General features: G+C 47.2%; 1 protein-coding gene across 1 annotated transcript in view; it reads right to left on the bottom strand.

The window, feature by feature from the left end:
- Positions 1-19,500, bottom strand: part of LIMCH1 (LIM and calponin homology domains 1) — a 267,283-nt gene that overhangs the window by 172,594 nt on the left and 75,189 nt on the right. The window contains exon 2 of the mRNA XM_064149191.1: positions 6,941-7,011. Coding sequence (XP_064005261.1) covers positions 6,941-7,011 — 71 coding nt within the window. The remainder of the gene's footprint in view (positions 1-6,940; positions 7,012-19,500) is intronic.

Raw genomic sequence — 19,500 nt, 5'->3', positions numbered from 1 at the left:
CCAGGCAACCAGCAACAGAACAAGGGGACACAGCCTCAAGTTGTGCTGGGTGAGGTCTAGGCTGGATGTTTGGAGGAAGTTGTTGGCAGAGAGAGTGATTGGCATTGGAATGGGCTGCCCAGGGAGGTGGTGGAGTCACCATCCCAGGAGGTGTTCAAGCAAAGCCTGGCTGAGGCACTTAGTGCCATGGTCTAGTTGACTGGCTAGGGCTGGGTGCTAGGTTGGCCTGGATGATCTTGGAGGTCTCTTCCAACCTGGTTGATTCTATGATTCTATAAGGCACTTAGTGCCATGGTCTAGTTGACTGGCTAGGGCTGGGTGCTAGGTTGGATGATCTTGGAGGTCTCTTCCAACCTCATTGATTCTATGATTCTATGATTCTAATTGATTAATCCTCTAGCTTCTTATACCTGGGTCAAACCTGAACACTCATAGCTAGGTAACAAGTAAAACAAAACCAAACCAAACCTGAACATGTGCTGGAGTGGAAATTTGGGATTTCTAGCAATATTTCCTGCCTTAAACAGCTTTTCATCATGCTCCCAGTAGGGCACATTTGCTCACCCATGCAGAAGTGGAGCCAGGAAACTTCTCAGACTTGCAGAAGGGAATTTAATCCACACAGCAAGAACAGAGCAAGAATTGCTTTCACCTAGCCATGATGTCCCTTGCTGAAACCACCATCTGCACTGATGTCAGCCAGCTACCCTAAAAAGCCATGAACTCATTCCAGACAAAAAGAAGTTGTTGTCAGTGGCTTCCCAGCACAGCTGGCTGAACAATTAAATGCAGCACTGTCAGGGCAACTCCACAAGTGGCCTTTCAACTCCCCAGAGAAGGAAGGGCTTGTGTTACTCTCATCTGTCAGCTTGCTGCTTGATGGCTTCCTGCCTTGTTCAGATACACTCCTCAGCTCTCAAGCTGTGTGCCCCAAGCTCTAAGTGGCACCATAAGGCCACTTCAAGGTGTTGTGCTAGTTTGAAGCTAGCTGGAATGTTTTGGTGAGAAGGACTAGATCATAGGTTGTGAAATGAAAGTAAGAGTGATGTCTGCTTCCCTCATAGGCTTACTGAGATGTACAAAAACATAAGTCAAAACATAGACAACACACTCAGCATCACTCTCACTGGGGCTGCTGGCTGAGCTACATCTTACCCTCTAACCTCACCCTCCATTTTGGGCTAATCCACTCTGCTTTCTAACCCCCTGGCTGAACCTCCATTCTTCCTTGGGACTGGGGTAGGGTTGAGAGAGGTAGGGGGAAGGTGAAAGGGTGGTTGAGAGCCCCTCCTGGGGACTCAGGTTTCTGGGAGGGCTGTTGTGTTTCTGTATTACCTTTTGCCTTGAATATTTCTGTCTATAACTGTACATACTCTAAATATCTGCTTGTATATTGTGCTGGCTGTAAATATAAGCTTCATTCATATTTCCAGAGCCAGCTGAGTCTAGTCTGAGTGATTTCTAAAGTGTGGGGGGGAATAGAACACCCAAACCATCACAGATGTCTAAACACTACCAGAGAGGCAGGTCAGAGGCTTGTGAGTGCCCATGCCCAGCACACATACAGGGCTGCTCTGCTAATCTGCATGTCCATCCCAAGAGTTGAAGCTCTTGGCATCACACAGTTGTGTTGCTTTTCATTTATGTTAAGCCACTATCCACATATTTTAATAAACGAGGCCTGGCAGCACTACAGGCTGGGGACTGAGTGGCTGGAAAGCAACCAGGAGGAAAGGGGCCTGGGGGTACTGACAGATAGTAGCTGAAGATGAGGCAGCAGTGTGCCCAGGTGGCCAAGAGAGCCAACGGCATCCTGGCCTGCATCAGGAGCAGTGTGGCCAGTAGGACAAGGGAGGTTCTTCTGCCCCTGTACTCAGCACTGGTCAGGCCACACCTTGAGTACTGTGTCCAGTTCTGGGCTCCTCAATTCAAGAGAGATGTTGAGGTGCTGGAAGGTGTCCAGAGAAGGGCAACAAAGCTGGTGAGGGGCCTGGAGCACAAACCCTATGAGGAGAGGCTGAGGGAGCTGGGGGTGTGCAGCCTGGAGAAGAGGAGGCTCAGGGCAGACCTCATTGCTGTCTGCAGCTACCTGAAGGGAGGCTGTAGCCAGGTGGGGTTGGGCTCTTCTCCCAGGCAACCAGCAATAGAACAAGGGGACACAGTCTCAAGTTGTGCCAGGGGAGGTCTAGGCTGGATGTTAAGAGGAAGTGGTTGCCAGAGAGAGTGATTGGCATTGGAATGGGCTGCCCAGGGAGGTGGTGGAGTCACCATCCCTGGAGGTGTTGAAGCAAAGCCTGGATGAGGCACTTAGTGCCATGGTCTGGTTGACTGGCTAGGGCTGGGTGCTAGGTTGGCCTGGATGATCTTGGAGGTCTCTTCCAACCTGCTTGATTCTATGATTCTATGATTACTGTGCCTAAGGCTCCGACAATCCTGCTCTAGAGAGACAAAAGATTCCCCCTGTGCCATTTTGTGTATAGCTGGTCTGACTGTCTGGGGACCCTTGCATGCTGGCTATGCTCTTTCTCTTCTGCAAAATGCCTGCAAAGTCAGAGGGTAGCTTGAGACATCCTCGGGATGTTCAAGGCATGCTGACTGCATCCTTACCCTTGACATCGCTTTTCAGTCATCTAGCTGCTGGGATCCCTCAGAATGTGAGTTTGCTTTCAGTGCTCATCACAAAATAAACAACAGGAAAGGAAATCACTGAAGCTGCCAGGTCAAAGCTACACACACACATGGACATCACCCACTTAAGTGTATAGCTACGAGCTGGCAGTTAATGACACCAGCAGTGAGTGCTGTAGAGATAAACTGAAGCAAGTTGAGTTTTCCCCTAAAATTCCAGCAAATCAGATAAGCCAAAGGCAATTAGTTCCTCCACCTTCAGAAACTTAAGACTGCCTTAAGTTCTTTCTTGCCCTCTGAAGCTAATCAGAGACTTTGAGTTCAGGATCTTGGAGGTCTCTTCCAACCTGGTTGATTCTATGATTCTATGATATCAGGAGCAGTGTGGCCAGCAGGACAAGGGAGGTTATTCTGCCCCTGTGCTCAGCACTGGTCAGGCCACACCTTGAGTGCTGTGTCCAGTTCTGGGCTCCTCAATTCAAGAGAGATGTTGAGGTGCTGGAAGGTGTCCAGAGAAGGGCAGCAAGGCTGGTGAGGGGCCTGGAGCACAGCCCTGTGAGGAGAGGCTGAGGGAGCTGGGGGAGTTTACCCTGGAGAAGAGGAGGCTCAGGGCAGAGCTCATTGCTGTCTACAACTACCTGAAGGGAGGCTGTAGCTAGGTGGGGTTGGTCTCTTCTCCAAGGCAACCAGCAATAGAAGAAGGGGACACAGTCTCAAGCTGTGCCAGGGGAGGTCTAGGCTGGATGTTGGGAGAAAGTTCTTGCCAGAGAGAGTGATTGGCATAGGAATGGGTTGCCCAGGGAGGTGGTTGAGGCCCCATCCTGGAGGAGTTTAAGGCCAGGCTGGATGAGGGCAGCCTACTCTAGGGTAGGGTGTCCCTGCCCATGGCAGGGGGGTTGGAACTAGATGATCCTTGTGGTCCCTTCCAACCCTGATTGATTCTATGATTTTCACTTCCTCCTTGAGGTCAGTCAAGATGAAAGCCCAGCAGATTGGAAGGAGATTAAGAGAAAGCTTGAACACCATGAGATTGTTTCATGAATTACCCAGGTAGGTTGCTGTTAAATCAGAAAATTTCAGTCTAGAAAGAGGACGTGGCTTCTGTCAGCTTTACTAGGACTTCTTCACTGAGCAACAGGTCAAAAATGAACTACTGGTGCTTCCCTGGTCAAAGCCTGTGCTTTTTAAAGATGATCTCAGAAATCCCACATCTTTCTTGAGTCCTTTATTTTGTAGTGGACTTGGAACCAGTCAGGAGCACACTTTCACTGTTAGCCTCATAATTTGTTCATCAATGTGCACAAATATCTGAGGGGTGGGAGTCAAGTGCCTGGGGCCAATCTCTTTTTGGTGGTCAGCAGCAATAAGACAAGGAGCAGCAGCTACAAACTGCAACAGAGAAGGTTTCACCTCAACATAAGGAGAAACTTCTTTACAGTGAGGGTGACAGAAACAGGATGCCCAGGGAGGTTGTGGAGTCTCCTTCTCTGGAGACTTTCCAACCCCCACTGGATGCATTCCTTTGTGAACTATCCTAGGGGATCCTGCCTTGTCAGGGAGGTTGGACTGGATGACCTCTGGAGGTCCCTTCCAACCTCTAAAGTTCTGTAATTCTGTGATCACCAGAAAGGCCAGACTTGAAAGTCAGATTGGTATGTCTCTGGTTAACACTCTGTAGCCTAATAGAGTTTAGCCCCAGATGCAACACAACCATCACAGCCTGTCAGGCTGGAGGTTGAGGAGACAGATCCCTTTAGACTGATTTGTACTGATCCACAGGTGGCAAATGAGGACAAGCAATTTGCCCAACATCACAGAACAAGTGTTGTCCTTTGACCTGCCTATTACTGGTGCTCACAACCTCCTAAGAAATACATATTTATTTGTTTAATTAGCAAAACATTAGCTAGCTAAGCTTTCCATCTTGAAGATTTACAGCATTTAAATCAGACAGCCTCTGCTTACTCCCAGATAAGATTACAATCTAATCTCCAACTATACATCCCTTACTTTTCATGCAGCACCACTCAACCTTAACATTCAAAGAGCACCGTGAAGTGATTCAGCTACACAGCACTTCCCTTGAACACGTAGAGGAGAGGGATCTTGTGCAAGAGGCAACCCTTAAATACAAAGGGGTAAACTACATGCTCCTTCCGAGTTACACAACGTTGGATCAACAATAACAACTACTTCCCTCCTCCCAAAGCCACTCCTCAGCAAAGACATGCAACTACAATCAAACCAGATCATATCATTTCCTTTACTTATTTTTCCCCTCTAAGAGTTAAAGTTCAAGCTGTCTGATTCATGACACCAGTGAGATACACAACAGCACTCACACAAGTAAGTTTCAAAGCTATTGCCAGCTACCCAGAGCTGAGTTATAGGATATTAGCTCAACTCTATGCTGAAAACAGTTTTCAACTTTCAGTACCTTTCATAGTATAAAACTTAACTAATAGCAGCAGTGCTCCAGCTAAACATCTCAAGAGATCTCATTGCTGTCTATAACTACCTGAAGGGAGGCTGTAGCCAGGTGGGGTTGGTCTCTCCTGCCAAGCAACCAGCAACAGAACAAGGGGACACAGTCTCAAGTTGTGCTGGGGGAAGTCTAGGCTGGATGTTAGGAGGAAGTTGTTGGCAGAGAGAGTGATTGGCATTGGAATGGGCTGCCCAGGGAGGTGGTGGAGTCGCCATCCCTGGAGGTGTTGAAGCAAAGCCTGGATGAGGCACTTAGTGCCATGGTCTAGTTGACTGGCTAGGGCTGGGTGCTAGGTTGGCCTGAATGATCTTGGAGGTCTCTTCCAACCTGCTTGATTCTATGATACTATGTCAATATGCATTTAGCTCTGCACAAACTTTTGTCCTTCTGGAGTGCAAAGACAGCTTTTACCAACTTCAGTGACAACGCCGCAGACCTGGGGGAAAGAAATCTCTCTGTACATAGAATCATAGAATCAAGCAGGTTGGAAGAGACCTCCAAGATCATCCAGCCCAACCTAGCACCCAGCCCTAGCCAGGCAACTAGACCATGGCACTAAGTGCCTTATCCAGGCTTTCCTTGAACACTTCCAGGGATGGTGACTCCACCACCTAAAAACATAATGATCCTTCAGCAGATCAGTGAATTCTCCCCAAATCCTGACAACCTGCAAGGGGTTTTTCCAAGAACTACAAGCACTAGGGCACAATTCCAAATCACTCTTAAAAGTCACCAGATTTGACATCTAAAGCAAAAACATGCTTTTGGAAGGCTCTGCCTGAAAAATAGCTACTAAAACCACAGAGAGAAACATGCAAAAGCTAACATACATCTCTTGGCCAAAAATTACACAGCACATCATTCAAACACACCTTTAGGTAAAATTGAGAGGATGCTTAACCTTTCCAGAAACTATAAAAGCAGCTGAGTATTGATGGTATTCAGATGGCTAAGTCTTGACAGTGTTTCAGGCCTGGAGCTGGTCCAAAACACCTCACTGTAGCAGAGAGGTCCAGAAGCAGGTGTGGAACACCACTTGCCAAGCAGTGGTTAACATCTTTAAATGAAAGGAAACCAAAAAGCAAACAATTTTTACTTTACATAACGAAGGAGCAGGGGTGGAGTGAAGGAAGCACTTTGCAAAACTTGTTTTCTCTAAGCCACATTTCAGTGCTCACTATTAACAATAGTTTCAGCACTGAAATGATGCTGCAGTGGAATACCAGTGTGTGTGATGTCAAAACTCACAAAAGGAAGCAGGCAACTGAATCATAGAATCAGTCAGGGTTGGAAGGGACCACAAGGATCAGCCAGTTCCAACCCTCCTCCATGGGCAGGGACACCCTACCCTAGATAAGACTGGCCACAGCCTCATGCAGCCTGGCCTTAAACACCTCCAGGGATGGGGTCTCAACCACCACCCTGGGCAAACCATTCCAGGCTCTCACCACTCTCATGAAGAACAACTTCTCACGTCCAGTTCGAACCTATTCACCTCCAGCTTTGTTCCATTCCCCCTAGTCCTGTCACCCCCTGATAGCCTAAAAAGTCCCTCCCCAGTTTTTTTGTAGCCCCCCTTCAGATACTGAAAGGCCACAATAAGGTCACCTGGGAGCCTCCTCTTCTCCAGACTGAACAGCCCCAACTCTTTCAGTCTGTCCTCATAAGAGAGGTGCTGCAGCCCTCTGAGCATCCTTGTGGCCCTTCTCTGGACACACTCCAGCATCTTCACATCCCTCCTGTAACAGGAGCTCCAGAACATACTAAAGTTTATTTCATCTTTAGTCAAGACTGCATTCAAGTCTCAAAGCTAGAAATGTTACTTACTCACACAGAAGAATGCCATTTTCTAATCCAGAACGAAAATCCTTCTCACCAAAACTTCTCCCAGTCACTTGCTGCAAGAGTAAGGGAAAACAAAAAGAGGGACATCTGTTAGAAGGTGCACTCCACGGCAGCAACTCCCAAAGGTCAATTCAACATCTGCTGAGTAGGAAACATCTGAGCTCCACAGGTTTGGCCAAAGGACTAAGCTGTGTTCATCAGCCAGTTTCCTCCTTCCCACTTCAATGAGCCATTTAACACACAAGAACAAAGTATTTGCTCCAGCTGGTCCAATTATAGATCATAACAGAGTTGTTTTCTAGAAGCAAACCAAAACCAACCCAAAACCTAGGCTGTAATATTCAAGATAATTTTCCTACATAATTTTTAATTTTAAAACTATTGTACTTAGACAAAGCATATATATTTTCACTGCTTTTTTTTTACATCATGTTTTGGGTTTGAACTTTAGCCTTTAACTTACCACCTGTACAGAATAAGCAAAGGCAACTGGAAGTGCTCACGTGAGTTGCAGCTCTTGAAAACACACAACACAATGCTCCTGAGCCATATTAAAGTTTATAGAATCACAGAATCAACCAAGTTGGAAGAGAATTCCAAGATCATCCAGGCTAACCTAGCACCCAGCCCTAGCCAATCAACCAGACCATGGCACTAAGTGCCTCATCCAGGCTTTGCTTCAACACCTCCAGGGATGACAATTCCACCACCTCCCTGGGCAGCCCATTCCAATGCCAATCACTCTCTCTGACAACAGCTTCCTCCTAATATCTGCCCTAGACCTCCCCTGCCACAGCTTGAGACTGTGTCCCCTTGTTCTATTGCTGGGTGCCTGGCAGAAGAGACCAACCCCACCTGGCTACAGCTTCCCTTCAGGTAGTTGTAGAGAGCAATGAGCTCTGCCCTGAACCTCCTCTTCTGCAGGCTGCACACCTCCAGCTCCCTCAGCCTCTCCTCACAGGGCTGTGCTCCAGGCCCCTCACCAGCTTTGTCGCCCTTCTCTGGACACGTTCCAGTAACCTAACATCTGTCTGGAATTGAGGGGCCCAGAACTGGACACAGCACTCAAGGTGTGGCCTGACCAGTGCTGAGTACAGGGGCAGAATAACCTCCCTTGTCCTACTGGCCACACTGTTCCTGATCCAGGCCAGGATGCCATTGGCTCTCTTGGCCACCTGGGCACACTGCTGGCTCATCTTCAGCTACTATCTACCAGTAGCCCCCAGGTCCCTTTCCTCCTGGCTGCTCTCCAGCAACTCAGTCCCCATCCTGTTGTTTCACATCAAGAAGTTAACTCTGAGCATGAATACAAACTCACTGGAAGCTAAGGTTTAGTCACCTACTCACAGTCCCATCAGGCATGCTTGGACCAGGAGCTGCATGCATTCAGCATTATGATCTCTCAAGCCAGTCTGTACCGCTTAGCATTGGACCATCTAGGAATCAACCATCTAGGAATCCCAATCTTGCCTGAGGGTACCAAATGCTATAAGCATGGCTGAACCCAAATTTATGCCTCACTACCATGTGGACAATGGCTTGCCATTCACTCTCAAATCATTTGCAGCAGATGATTGTGCTTGGATAAAAGAATATTTCTGTATTGATATTGACAAACGCATAAAAATTGGCTGCTATGTTTAGAGAGTGCTGAACAGAAACAAAACAAAGCCTGCCCAGTTTTTAATGGTCCTCCAGGAGGTCTTCTCCTCACCCAGCCAAAACATTTACCGGATGCTTATAGAGTTCTCATGGCTTGCATCCAACCTTTCAGTGAGAGCCTTGCTTCTGGGCGTTGCTTCCACCGCAGAGAATAGTGACTTGGTGACACATCTGTCCTTACGTCCCAGTTTTCTCCTTGCTGTTCCATTCGGATACAAGACCCTTCCCTCCCAGCTTCCTGTCATAAAGGCAGCAATTTATAAAAACTGACAAGTTTGGCACTTTCCCACGGGATTAGCAAAGGCATCAGCTTCACAAATGCTGCTTACAGCTCCGCACAACCTTAGGGAGCGACGCTTCTTGAGGTGAAGCGCAAATGCAAAGCCTAAAACCTAATCCTCCACTTCAAACCAGGGTTGTTTCATTTTTTCCAAAGTGAAGGAATTTCTTCCAGCAAATTGGTATGACCTCCTGTGCTCTCCAAAGTGTCAGAAAGATATCAGTTGACAATCATATTTCATGTAAGTGCATAATGTAGAACAAGGCACTCTTGCTCTCATACCTCAGAAGAAATCAGATGCAATTTGTCAGTAGGAAATGAACTCTAATTGCTTAAACTATCTCTAATCAGAGTACAATAGAACAAGGGGACTCATCCTCACGTTGTGTCAGGGGAGGTCTAGGCTGGATGTTAGGAGGAAGTTGTTGGCAGAGAGAGTGATTGGCATTGGAATGGACTGCCCAGGGAGGTGGTGGAGTCACCGTCCCTGGAGGTGTTCAAGCAAAGCCTGGCTGAGGCACTTAGTGCCATGGTCTGGTTGACTGGCTAGGGCTGGGTGCTAGGTTGGACTGGATGATCTTGGAGATCTCTTCCAACCTATCTGATTCTATGATTCTAAATCATCTCTAATCTTGACCTGCTGGCACAGAAGGAAATCACAGAATCACAGAATCATAGAATCAACCAGGTTGGAAGAGACCTCCAAGATCATCCAGTCCAACCTAGCACCCAGCCCTATCCAGTCAACTAGACCATGGCACTAAGTGCCTCAGCCAGGCTTTGCTTGAACACTTCCAGCAACAGCGACTCCACCACCTCCCTGGGCAGCCCATTCCAATGGCAAATCACTCTCTCTGGGAAGAATTTCCTCCTACATTCAGCCTAGACCTCCCCTGGCACAACTTGAGGCTGTGTCCTCTTGTTCATGACAATAAAACCATTAACATCTGGGATCAGCGATGGACAGAGCACATCAAAACTGACTTTTTATTTCATCTATAGAACAAGGCACAGTACAGAAGGGAGCAAGAAGAGCTATTTTGTAACAGCCTGATTGGTAGTGGTTTTTATTTCATCTCTGCAGAGAAACAAAGACTAAAAAGTACAGTTATCTTATTTCACTCCTCCACAGTTAATCTTCCAGCTAGGGAAGTTAATCCTTTTATTTCTTTGCTGAACATCCTCATTCAGCAGGAGCAGTACTGAAATCGTTGAAGAAACTCAGGTAAGTATCTACCTGCCAAAAGCTGTCACCTGAGTATTGCTGTCATTACTGCTGATGCATGAAAGCTTCATACATGGCATAAAGTCATGAAATGCAAATGCCCAGCTGGAACAGCAATTCACCCAGTGAGAGGTACAACTGAAACTGACAGCAGGTGAGGAAAGACAGGAAGGTCCAGGAACAGTGCAGGTCTTGTTTGGAAAGGAACTGGAAGTAAATGAGGCATGGAAAGGTTTATGCCTATCCTAGATGACCCAGCAGCAGAGAGGAAACATTAATCTGCCAGAAGCCTCCTGATTTAGCCAATTAAAGTAAGATCAGTTCAACAGAGATAGGCTGGAAACTAAAAATATGCATGAAGATGACATTATAAATGACAAAGATAAACCCAAAAGGGGACTGAGAGGAGCAACAATTGGGATCCACCTTTTCCAGAGGAAATCAGGGCTCAGTTTCTTGGCTTGTGCACACACATACACACACACACACATGCATTTCCCTCTCTGAAGAGGCCACTTTGGGCCATACCCTCAAGAACAACTACAGCCTTCTACACCTTGATGACATAGCCTTTGCTCAGCACACTGAGAACAGGAAGGGAGATGTGAAATGACTTCAAGCAAAATGATTGGCACTCTGAATTGCAGAGAGAGTTCTGCATCCTAAAGTGCATGCTGAAGTTTGCCCTTACCCATGCAAGAAGGAAGGCAGGGGTATTATCCATTGGTATCACCAGGCATGCACCCCAGCGTTGTGTTCAAGTTCCCAAGATCAATTCAAAGTAACAAACCACCTTCAAATCTGCTGTTTGAAGACACAGGATCAACCAGTTGGAAGAGAACTCCAAGATCATCCAGACCAACCTAGCACCAAGCCTTGTCCAATCAACTACACCATGGCACTAAGTGCCTCAATCAGGCTTGCTTGAACACCTCCAGGGATGGTGATTCCACCACCTCTCTGGGCAGCCCATTCCAATGCCAATCACTCTCTCTGACAACAACTTCGTCCTAACATCCAGCCTAGACCTCCCCTGGCACAACTTCAGACTGTGTCCCCTTGTTTTGCTGCTGGTTGCCTGGCAGAAGAGACCAACCCCCACCTGGCTACAGCCTCCCTTCAGGTAGCTGTAGACAGCAATGAGGTCTGCCCTGAGCCTCCTCTTCTGCAGGCTGCACACCCCCAGCTCCCTCAGCCTCTCCCCACAGGGCTGTGCTCCAGGCCCCTCACCAGCTTCGTCCCCTTCTCTGGACACATTCCAGTATCTCAACATCTCTCTTGAATTGAGGGGCCCAGAACTGGACACAGCATTGAAGGTGTGGCCTGACCAGTGCTGAGTACAGGGGTAGAATAACCTCCCTTGTCCTGCTGGCCACATCAGGAATGATACAGGCCAGGATGCCACTGGGCACACTGCTGGCTCATGTTTAGCCTACTATCAACATGCACCTCCAGGTCACTACATCTTACAACCTTCCAAGACAAGTCCATTTGCTACCTAGCATCACCCCTTGTCACCAGCACTGATCGATACAACACAGGGGGAAGCAGGATGAATTCCTACTCACTTCTGCAATGCCAGCACACTATAATTCTCTGCGGTGCAGGGGTACCAATGCTAGACTGAAGCACCTTCAAGGCAAAACAAGAGCTGTGTCCTGCTAATGATCACTCCAAGAGCCTGCCTTTAATAAACTCTCTAAGGCTGAGAGGAAAAGAGCTGCTGCCTTTCCATAACATACTGCAAGCTAAAAATAGAGAACAGAAGCAAAACAATATAATTTATCACTGTGCTTCATTTATGTGAGGAATTGGCTTTTATTCCTCATCTGGATGATATTTGCTTCTCTGTAAAAAGCTGTGAGCATCTTCAACCAGGGCAATGATTGGACTGCTGGACGCATTTTTCTGTTTCATTGCCGCTTAACAGCCCAGAAAATGATCCTAAAATGACTAATAAAAGTTGGGTTTTGTTTTGGAATATTGGAATACTAAAGGAATACTAAAGGAATGTTAGAAGACTGAACCACAGCACTTGACTCTATCACAAGCAACGAGTTTAATATGTATTTACACAGAGTAACACTTCTTCCATACAGTATTGTTGCTGATTAAGTCCTTTGTTCTTTGCAGTTACGCATGCCGCTAAATTTATGTCATCAGGGGTGGCTGTCATCCAGCCCCTAACCAGTGCCATATTACACAACTCTATTTTCACTGAGCTTCAGCTCACATTGTTTTCCTTGCCCGTTTTTTTTTCTTTCCGACCCTAGCATGCAGAGATACAGGCTGGGGTGGGAGTGGCTGGAGAGCAGCCAGACAGAGAGGGATCTGGGGGTGCTGATTGATACCTGCCTGAACATGAGCCAGCAGTGTGCCCAGGTGGCCAGGAGAGTCAGTGGCATCCTGGCCTGCATCAGGAATGGTGTGGTCAGCAGGAGCAGGGAGGTCATTCTGCCCCTGAACTCTGCACTGCTTAGACCACACCTTGAGTCCTGTGTTCAGTTCTGGGCATCCCAGTTTAAAACGGACGTTGAGATGCTTGAGTGTGTCCAGAGAAGGGCGACGAGGCTGGGGAGAGGCCTTGAGCACAGCCCTACGAGGAGAGGCTGAGGGAGCTGGGATTGGTTAGCCTGGAGAAGAGGAGGCTCAGGGGTGACCTTATTGCTGTCTACAACTACCTGAGGGGAGGTTGTGGCCAGGAGGAGGTTGCTCTCTTCTCTCAGGTGGCCAGCACCAGAACAAGAGGACACAGCCTCAGGGTGTGCCAGGGGAGATTTAGGCTGGAGGTGAGGAGAAAGTTCTTCACTGAGAGAGTCATTGGACACTGGAATGGGCTGCCCAGGGGGGTGGTGGAGTCGCCGTCCCTGGAGCTGTTCAAGGCAGGATTGGACGTGGCACTTGGTGCCATGGTCTGGCCTTGAGCTCTGTGGTAAAGGGTTGGACTTGATGATCTGTGAGGTCTCTTCCAACCTTGATGATACTGTGATACTGTGGAGCTTGCAAAACCTCTGTGTGGTAAAACAGCTTAAGGGCATGAAATGAAAAAGAAAAGGTGAGGAATTAGCGAGCAGATGCTGGCCTCAGGTGAAATTTATCTCGGCCAACAAGATGTAAGTACTTGAACAAACACTGGGTCATCAGAGACAACACTTTGGAAGTCGTTAGCTTCCTTTTCTCTGTGCACATCTGCATGTAAAGCAGTGAACAAAAATATAGACAAAGCAGGGAGAGGTCTTTGTTACTTAATAAGCATTTTGGATAGTTTGTGAAGTGACTGCAAGGGAAGATCTTCAAAATGTTTACCAGGCTGTTCATTGCTTTGTACGCGGGTACATTGTCTGAAGTTGTGCTGGGGGAGGCATAGACTGGATGTTAGGGCGAAGTTCTTGCCAGAGAGAGTGACTGGCATTGGAATGGGCTGCCCAGGGAGGTGGTGGAGTCACCATCCCTGGAGGTCTTCAAGCAAAGCCTGGATGAGGCAGTTAGTGCCATGGACTAGTTGACTGGACAAGGCTTGATGCTAGGTTGGACTGGATGATCTTTGAGGTCCCTTCTAACCTGCCTGATTCTATGACTCTATTGCATTTCCATCATGTACCTCCACTATCTTCCTCTATAAAGTTTTGTACTTGAAAAAAAACCAAGCAAACAACAGTAACAAAAAACCCCAAACAACTCTGCTACCTCACTAGCTAAATACTGCTTTTACTTCAAGGATGTGGAAAAGTCTGTCTTAAACCAATAGTCACAGGTACATAAACATGGGGCATAGAGTCATATAAGCATCAAGGAATGCAAATCAGCAGAAGCATGGCAGCATTTAAAGCATCAGGATTTGACACCTTTAGAGCAATGAGTCACTACTCCTCCTTTCCTGACATATCATTTGAGCTAAGAACATGGACTCACTGTCCCTGGAGGTGTTCAAGAAAAGACTGGGTGAGGCACTTAGTGCCATGGTCTAGTTGATTGGTTAGGGCTGGGGGATAGGTTGGACTGGATGATCTTGGAGGTCTCTTCCAACCTGGTTGATTCTATGATTCTATGATTCTATGATTCATGGTCTAGTTGATTGGACAGGCTGGCTGATAGGTTGGACTGGATGATCTCGGAGGTCTCTTCCAACCTGGTTGATTCTATGATTCTATGATTCTATGATTCATGGTCTAGTTGATTGGACAGGCTGGCTGATAGGTTGGACTGGATGATCTCGGAGGTCTCTTCCAACCTGGTTGATTCCATGATTCTCTTATTTCTTTTTCATGTAGCACAGATATGAGATTCCAGAACTAAACAGGACCAACAAATCTCACAGAATCATCAAATTACAGATTTGAAGGGGCGGCATGATTGAATTAGAGAATCATAGAATGGCTAAGGTTGGAAGGGACCTCAAAGATCATCTACTCCAACCTCACTGCCACGGGCAGGGACACCTCTCAACTACACTTGGCTGCTCAAGGCCCCATCAACATGAACATCCCCAGCTTTCCATTTGCAGCCCAGAACTGGACCCCATTGTCATGGCAGAGCAATGGGAAACAGAGAGCCCTCACTGACTCCTTGTTCTGTTGTGCATTGTTCCTAACACGCTTTGGTTTGTGACACAACACACGATCCAGGAACAAGATTGCTCTCTTATTCCACAGCAAAGGGGATTTAAATTGCAAAACTCACAGCAATAGAGGCCCTGAACAGTTTTATTACAAATATTAGGAAAATAGTTGATATAGTATAGACAAATTTGAGGACTGCATCAATGGTGCTTCCCAAAAGCAACAATCCCTGGTCTAGGTACAGCTACCTTTCAGGAGAGCTGAACGGTGACAAGCACTTTGCACAAAGCTCTCCTAGAGGATGGGCTGCCCAGGGAGGTGGTGGAGTCACCATCCCTGGAGGTGTTCAAGAAAAGACTGGATGAGGCACTCGGTGCCATGGTCTGGTTGACTGGCTAGGGCTGGGTGCTAGGTTGGCCTGGATGATCTTGGAGGTCTCTTCCAACCTGGTTGATTCTATGATTCTAATGCATTACAGCACTGGGGTGATTTACAACTGAAATCAATAAAAGGTCAGACAACTCAAATACCTTTAGTGCATGTTTTGATTCTCAAGGACAAAAGCAGCACGAGCTCGGAATGACTAATGTGGCCAGCAATGAACCACCTGAATTTCTCTGGTATGGAACTTGAACATTTAAAGAATGTATGGGAGGAAAGGGGGAGATTCCACACTTGGGTAGCAAGATAAATCTCCAAAGAAGGCATGCAGCATTATTTATTTATGGATTTTCCACTTTCTGGTCACTAAGTTTAATGCAATTTGCAAAGTTAACTAGCTGTGTTGAAATCCCCTTTGTTCTTTTTCTCTCTGGCTATTCACCCATACTATTCTCTAAAGAACCAGGCAGTAGAATTGCTCTTTTTCACATTTCATAGGGGCTCCATTTTTAATAGCAACACTAGAATAAATTAGGAGGCAGTATATCCTCCTTTACTTCCTCCTGTCAGTTGGGTTAGCTGACAGTTTGGTGTCGATGTACAGCACTACTGCATATAGAATGATAGACTCAGTCAGAGTTAGAAGAGACCACCAGGACAGAATCATAGAATCAATCAGGTTGGAAGAGATCTCCAAGATCATCCAGTCCAACCTAGCACCCAGCCCTATCCACTCAACTAGACCATGGCACTAAGTGCCTCATCCAGGCTGTGCTTGAACACCTCCAGGGACGGTGACTCCACCACCTCCCTGGGCAGCCCATTCCAATGGCAAATGAGCAGGGACACCTCATACTAGATCAGGCTGCCCAGAGCCTCACCCAGCCTGGCCTTAAACACCTCCAGAGATGGGGGTGGTATATGGAAACACACCCACTGATACAAACATAGTCCCAACCCATTTGATGCACCCAGTTCTAAGCTCTCACTAAAGGAATGATTTCTTTACTACAGGATATTGGCCAGTGCCTAAAACACCACAACAATTGATTTGATTTGATTTTTCTCCTGATTCTTTGCTTAGTTCAGTTCAGTTCAGAGGACATGATCCTACAAATGGACACGTGCACTTAATGTGCAGGCTAAAAGAACAGGTCCTGTTACTAATTCATTTAGAGAGGTTGCCCAGAGAGGCTGTGGAGTATCCTTCTCTAGAAACTTTCAAGACTTGTCTGGATGTGTTCCTGTGTGATCTGCCCTAGGTGATCCTGCTTGGGCAGGAGGAGTTGGAGTCAATCTTCAGAAGTCCCTTCCAACCCCTAACATCCTATGATTGAATGACTTAGGAAACGTGACCAAAGAAATACAAGAAGAAGAGAAAAAAGAAACACACCACGAGACAGCAATCTCCACCCCAGGCCTCCACCATCCCCATTCTGCCTATAAACCAAGAATTTATGAAGTTGAAGACAACAGAGCTCCACTTAAGACTCAAGACAAACCACAAGCCAACTCTGAGCTGCTACAGAGCACTAACACTCCACCGACTAAGGGCTTAAGTTTAGCAAGCCTTTGTCAACACCCCCTCAATGTTTTCATATAGCATAGAGTCACAGAATTTCCACTTGGAAGAGACCTTTAAGATCACTAAGTCCAAGAGAAGCCTCTGAGCAGCTGCACTACAATTCTACCCATGGAAAGGCGAAGACATGATGGGAGAAGACAACTGCAAGCAAACGAGGCTTATTATGGCTGATGAAATGCAGACATCACTGTGTTCCTCCTTCCCCCATTAACATACCAGCAGCAGCAGCAGCAATTACCTACCTAAGGCTTTAAAGCTAAGTCTGGGGAAGGCTTTGTCTTTACTAATCCTGCCCATCACCAGAGCTTTCCACACCAAAATTCTGCATTACTAACAGTAGTATTATCCACACAGGGTTGCCATACGTTGTTTGGATTTATGATCCTGCAGAGCTGCATTCATTCCTGCCAGGACATCTGGTAGTATAATCCTGCTTGGCTGGCAAGCTGCTAAGCAGCATTAAAATTTCATGATAGAGTAAAACCAGCCTCCTTTTTTTTATCTTCCTTCCCTGATGCTGTTTGTACACATTCCCAGGTGTGTTGCCAAACATTGCAGCCCTCCCTTCGGGGTGGGGCAGAAAACCTTTCATTGAAGGCTGAACGTTTCGTGGTAAAAGAGAGCAAAGAGGAGCAGGAGAACTTAAAAGCCACTTCCATCAGACTTCTCTTGGCTGAAGCACAAGCCCTGAAAGCTTCACCTAGCAGCAGGTCATCTGTTACACCAGATTTGTATTTGGCAGCCAGAAAATTGGTATTGCATTGTTGTTTTACGAGGAACTGGATTCTTATCTCTCTACTTCAAGCACCTATCATCAACATTAGATAGCACATGACAGACCTGACAGAACAACCCAAGGTGTCTGGTTTGAATCAGTGGTTCAGTTTAGGATTCTTTCTATGGCTAAAACAAAACAAAAAGTTTTCTACCCAAAAAAACTTAGTTCCTGTACTGTGGGACTCAGCATCAAGAGTGGGACTCAATTCAAGAAGGATGTTGAGGTGCTGGAACATGTCCAGAGAAGGGCAACAAAGCTGGTGAGGGGCCTGGAGCACAAATCCTATGAGGAGAGGTTGAGGGAGCTGGGAGTGTGCAGCCTGGAGAAGAGGAGGCTCAGGGGTGATCTTATTACTGTCTACAACTACCTGAAGGGGCATTGTAGCCAGGTGGGGGGTGGCCTCTTCTCCCAGGCAACCAGCAATAGAACAAGGGGACACAGTCTCAAGTTGTGCCAGGGTAGGTATAGGCTGGATATTAGGAAGAAGTTCTTCCCAGAGAGAGTGATTGGCATTGGAATGGGCTGCCCGGGGAGGTGGTGGAGGCACCGTCCCTGGGGGTCTTCAAGAACATGCCCTTCTCTGGACATGTTTCAGCACCTCAACATCTTTCTTGAATTGAGGGGCCCAGAACTGGACACAGTACTCAAGGTGTGGCCTGACCAGTGCTGAGTACAGGGGCAGAATAACCTCCCTTGTCCTCCTGGCCACACTGTTCCTGATGCAGGCCAGGATGCCATTGGCTCTCTTGGCCACCTGGGCACACTGCTGGCTCATCTTCAGCTTACTATCTATCAGTACCCCCAGGTCCCTTTCCTCCTGGCTGCTCTCCAGCCACTCAGTCCCCAGCCTACAGCGCTGCTTGGGGTTGTTGTAGCCAAAATGCAGAACCCTGCACTTGGCCTTGTTAAATCTCTGCACTTTGAAGCATCTGCTACTAAAACCCTCTTACTTTCTCATCTGACTCAGGACTGTGTGAACTTTCTAAAGCTGAAGTGTTTAAAGCTGTCAACTAATTGCAGCTGCAGCGGCAGAACGAAAGGCAGCAGACTCCTCATTGAGTCCAATGTCTCCTCACACTCTCAAAGCAATGAAGACATCAACAGCTCAGTAGGAGCTGATGGGATGGCTGTGGTGTCTAGATTAGCTAATCCCCCACTTCACACTGCTCTAACCTATTTTACATCATGTACATTTTGGTTTTACAAGACCACTGTGCTTCTTGGATGAGTAAGCTTTCAACACCAGCCCCTATTTTTTGCCAGGGATGTGCATCTTGGCAGACAACTCAAAACCTGTTCATATTTAAAGCTGGACAGAGACAGGAAAGACAACACAGAAGAAGCTTCATGTTAGAGCGGTTCAGCACTAGAATCACTTCAGCCTGTCATTAAGCACTGTCAGCAGAGACACTAGCAAAGCTCAATATTATTACCAAGCCTTTTGAGTGAGAAATGGCTTCTAGGAGATAGCAGCTTCCCTTTTTGAAGAAGTTAGGTGTTCACTTGAGCACACAGCAGCTGAATTTAACCAGCCACTTCGAGATGACACTCAGAGTCTTTAGAATCATAGAATCAAGCAGGTTGGAAGAGACCTCCAAGATCATCCAGTCCAACCTAGCACCCAGCCCTAGCCAATCAACTAGACCATGGCACTAAATGCCTCATCCAGGCTTTGCTTCAACACCTCCAGGGATGGTGACTCCACCACCTCCCTGGGCAGCCCATTCCAATGCCAATCACTCTCTCTGACAACAACTTCCTCCTAACATCCAGCCTAGACCTCCCCCAGCACAACTTGAGACTGTGTCCCCTTGTTCTGTTGCTGCTTGCCTAGGAGAAGAGGCCAACCCCACTTGGCTACAGCCTCCCTTCAGGTAGTTGTAGACAGCAATGAGCTCTGCCCTGAGCCTCCTCTTCTGCAGGCTGCACACCCCCAGCTCCCTCAGCCTCTCCTCACAGGGCTGTGCTCCAGGCCTCTCACCAGCTCTGTCGCCCTTAGGTCTCAGGAGTCTCTGAAATGCCAATGATGAGCATCAGTAGGCACCAGTCTACCTTGAAGCTTTTATATTTAA

The sequence above is a fragment of the Pogoniulus pusillus genome, chromosome 9 (genome assembly GCF_015220805.1).
Source record: "Pogoniulus pusillus isolate bPogPus1 chromosome 9, bPogPus1.pri, whole genome shotgun sequence".
Taxonomy (NCBI): Eukaryota; Metazoa; Chordata; class Aves; order Piciformes; family Lybiidae; genus Pogoniulus; species Pogoniulus pusillus.
Note: the sequence above shows the minus strand (reverse complement) of the source record. Positions and strands in the feature narration are given on the sequence as shown.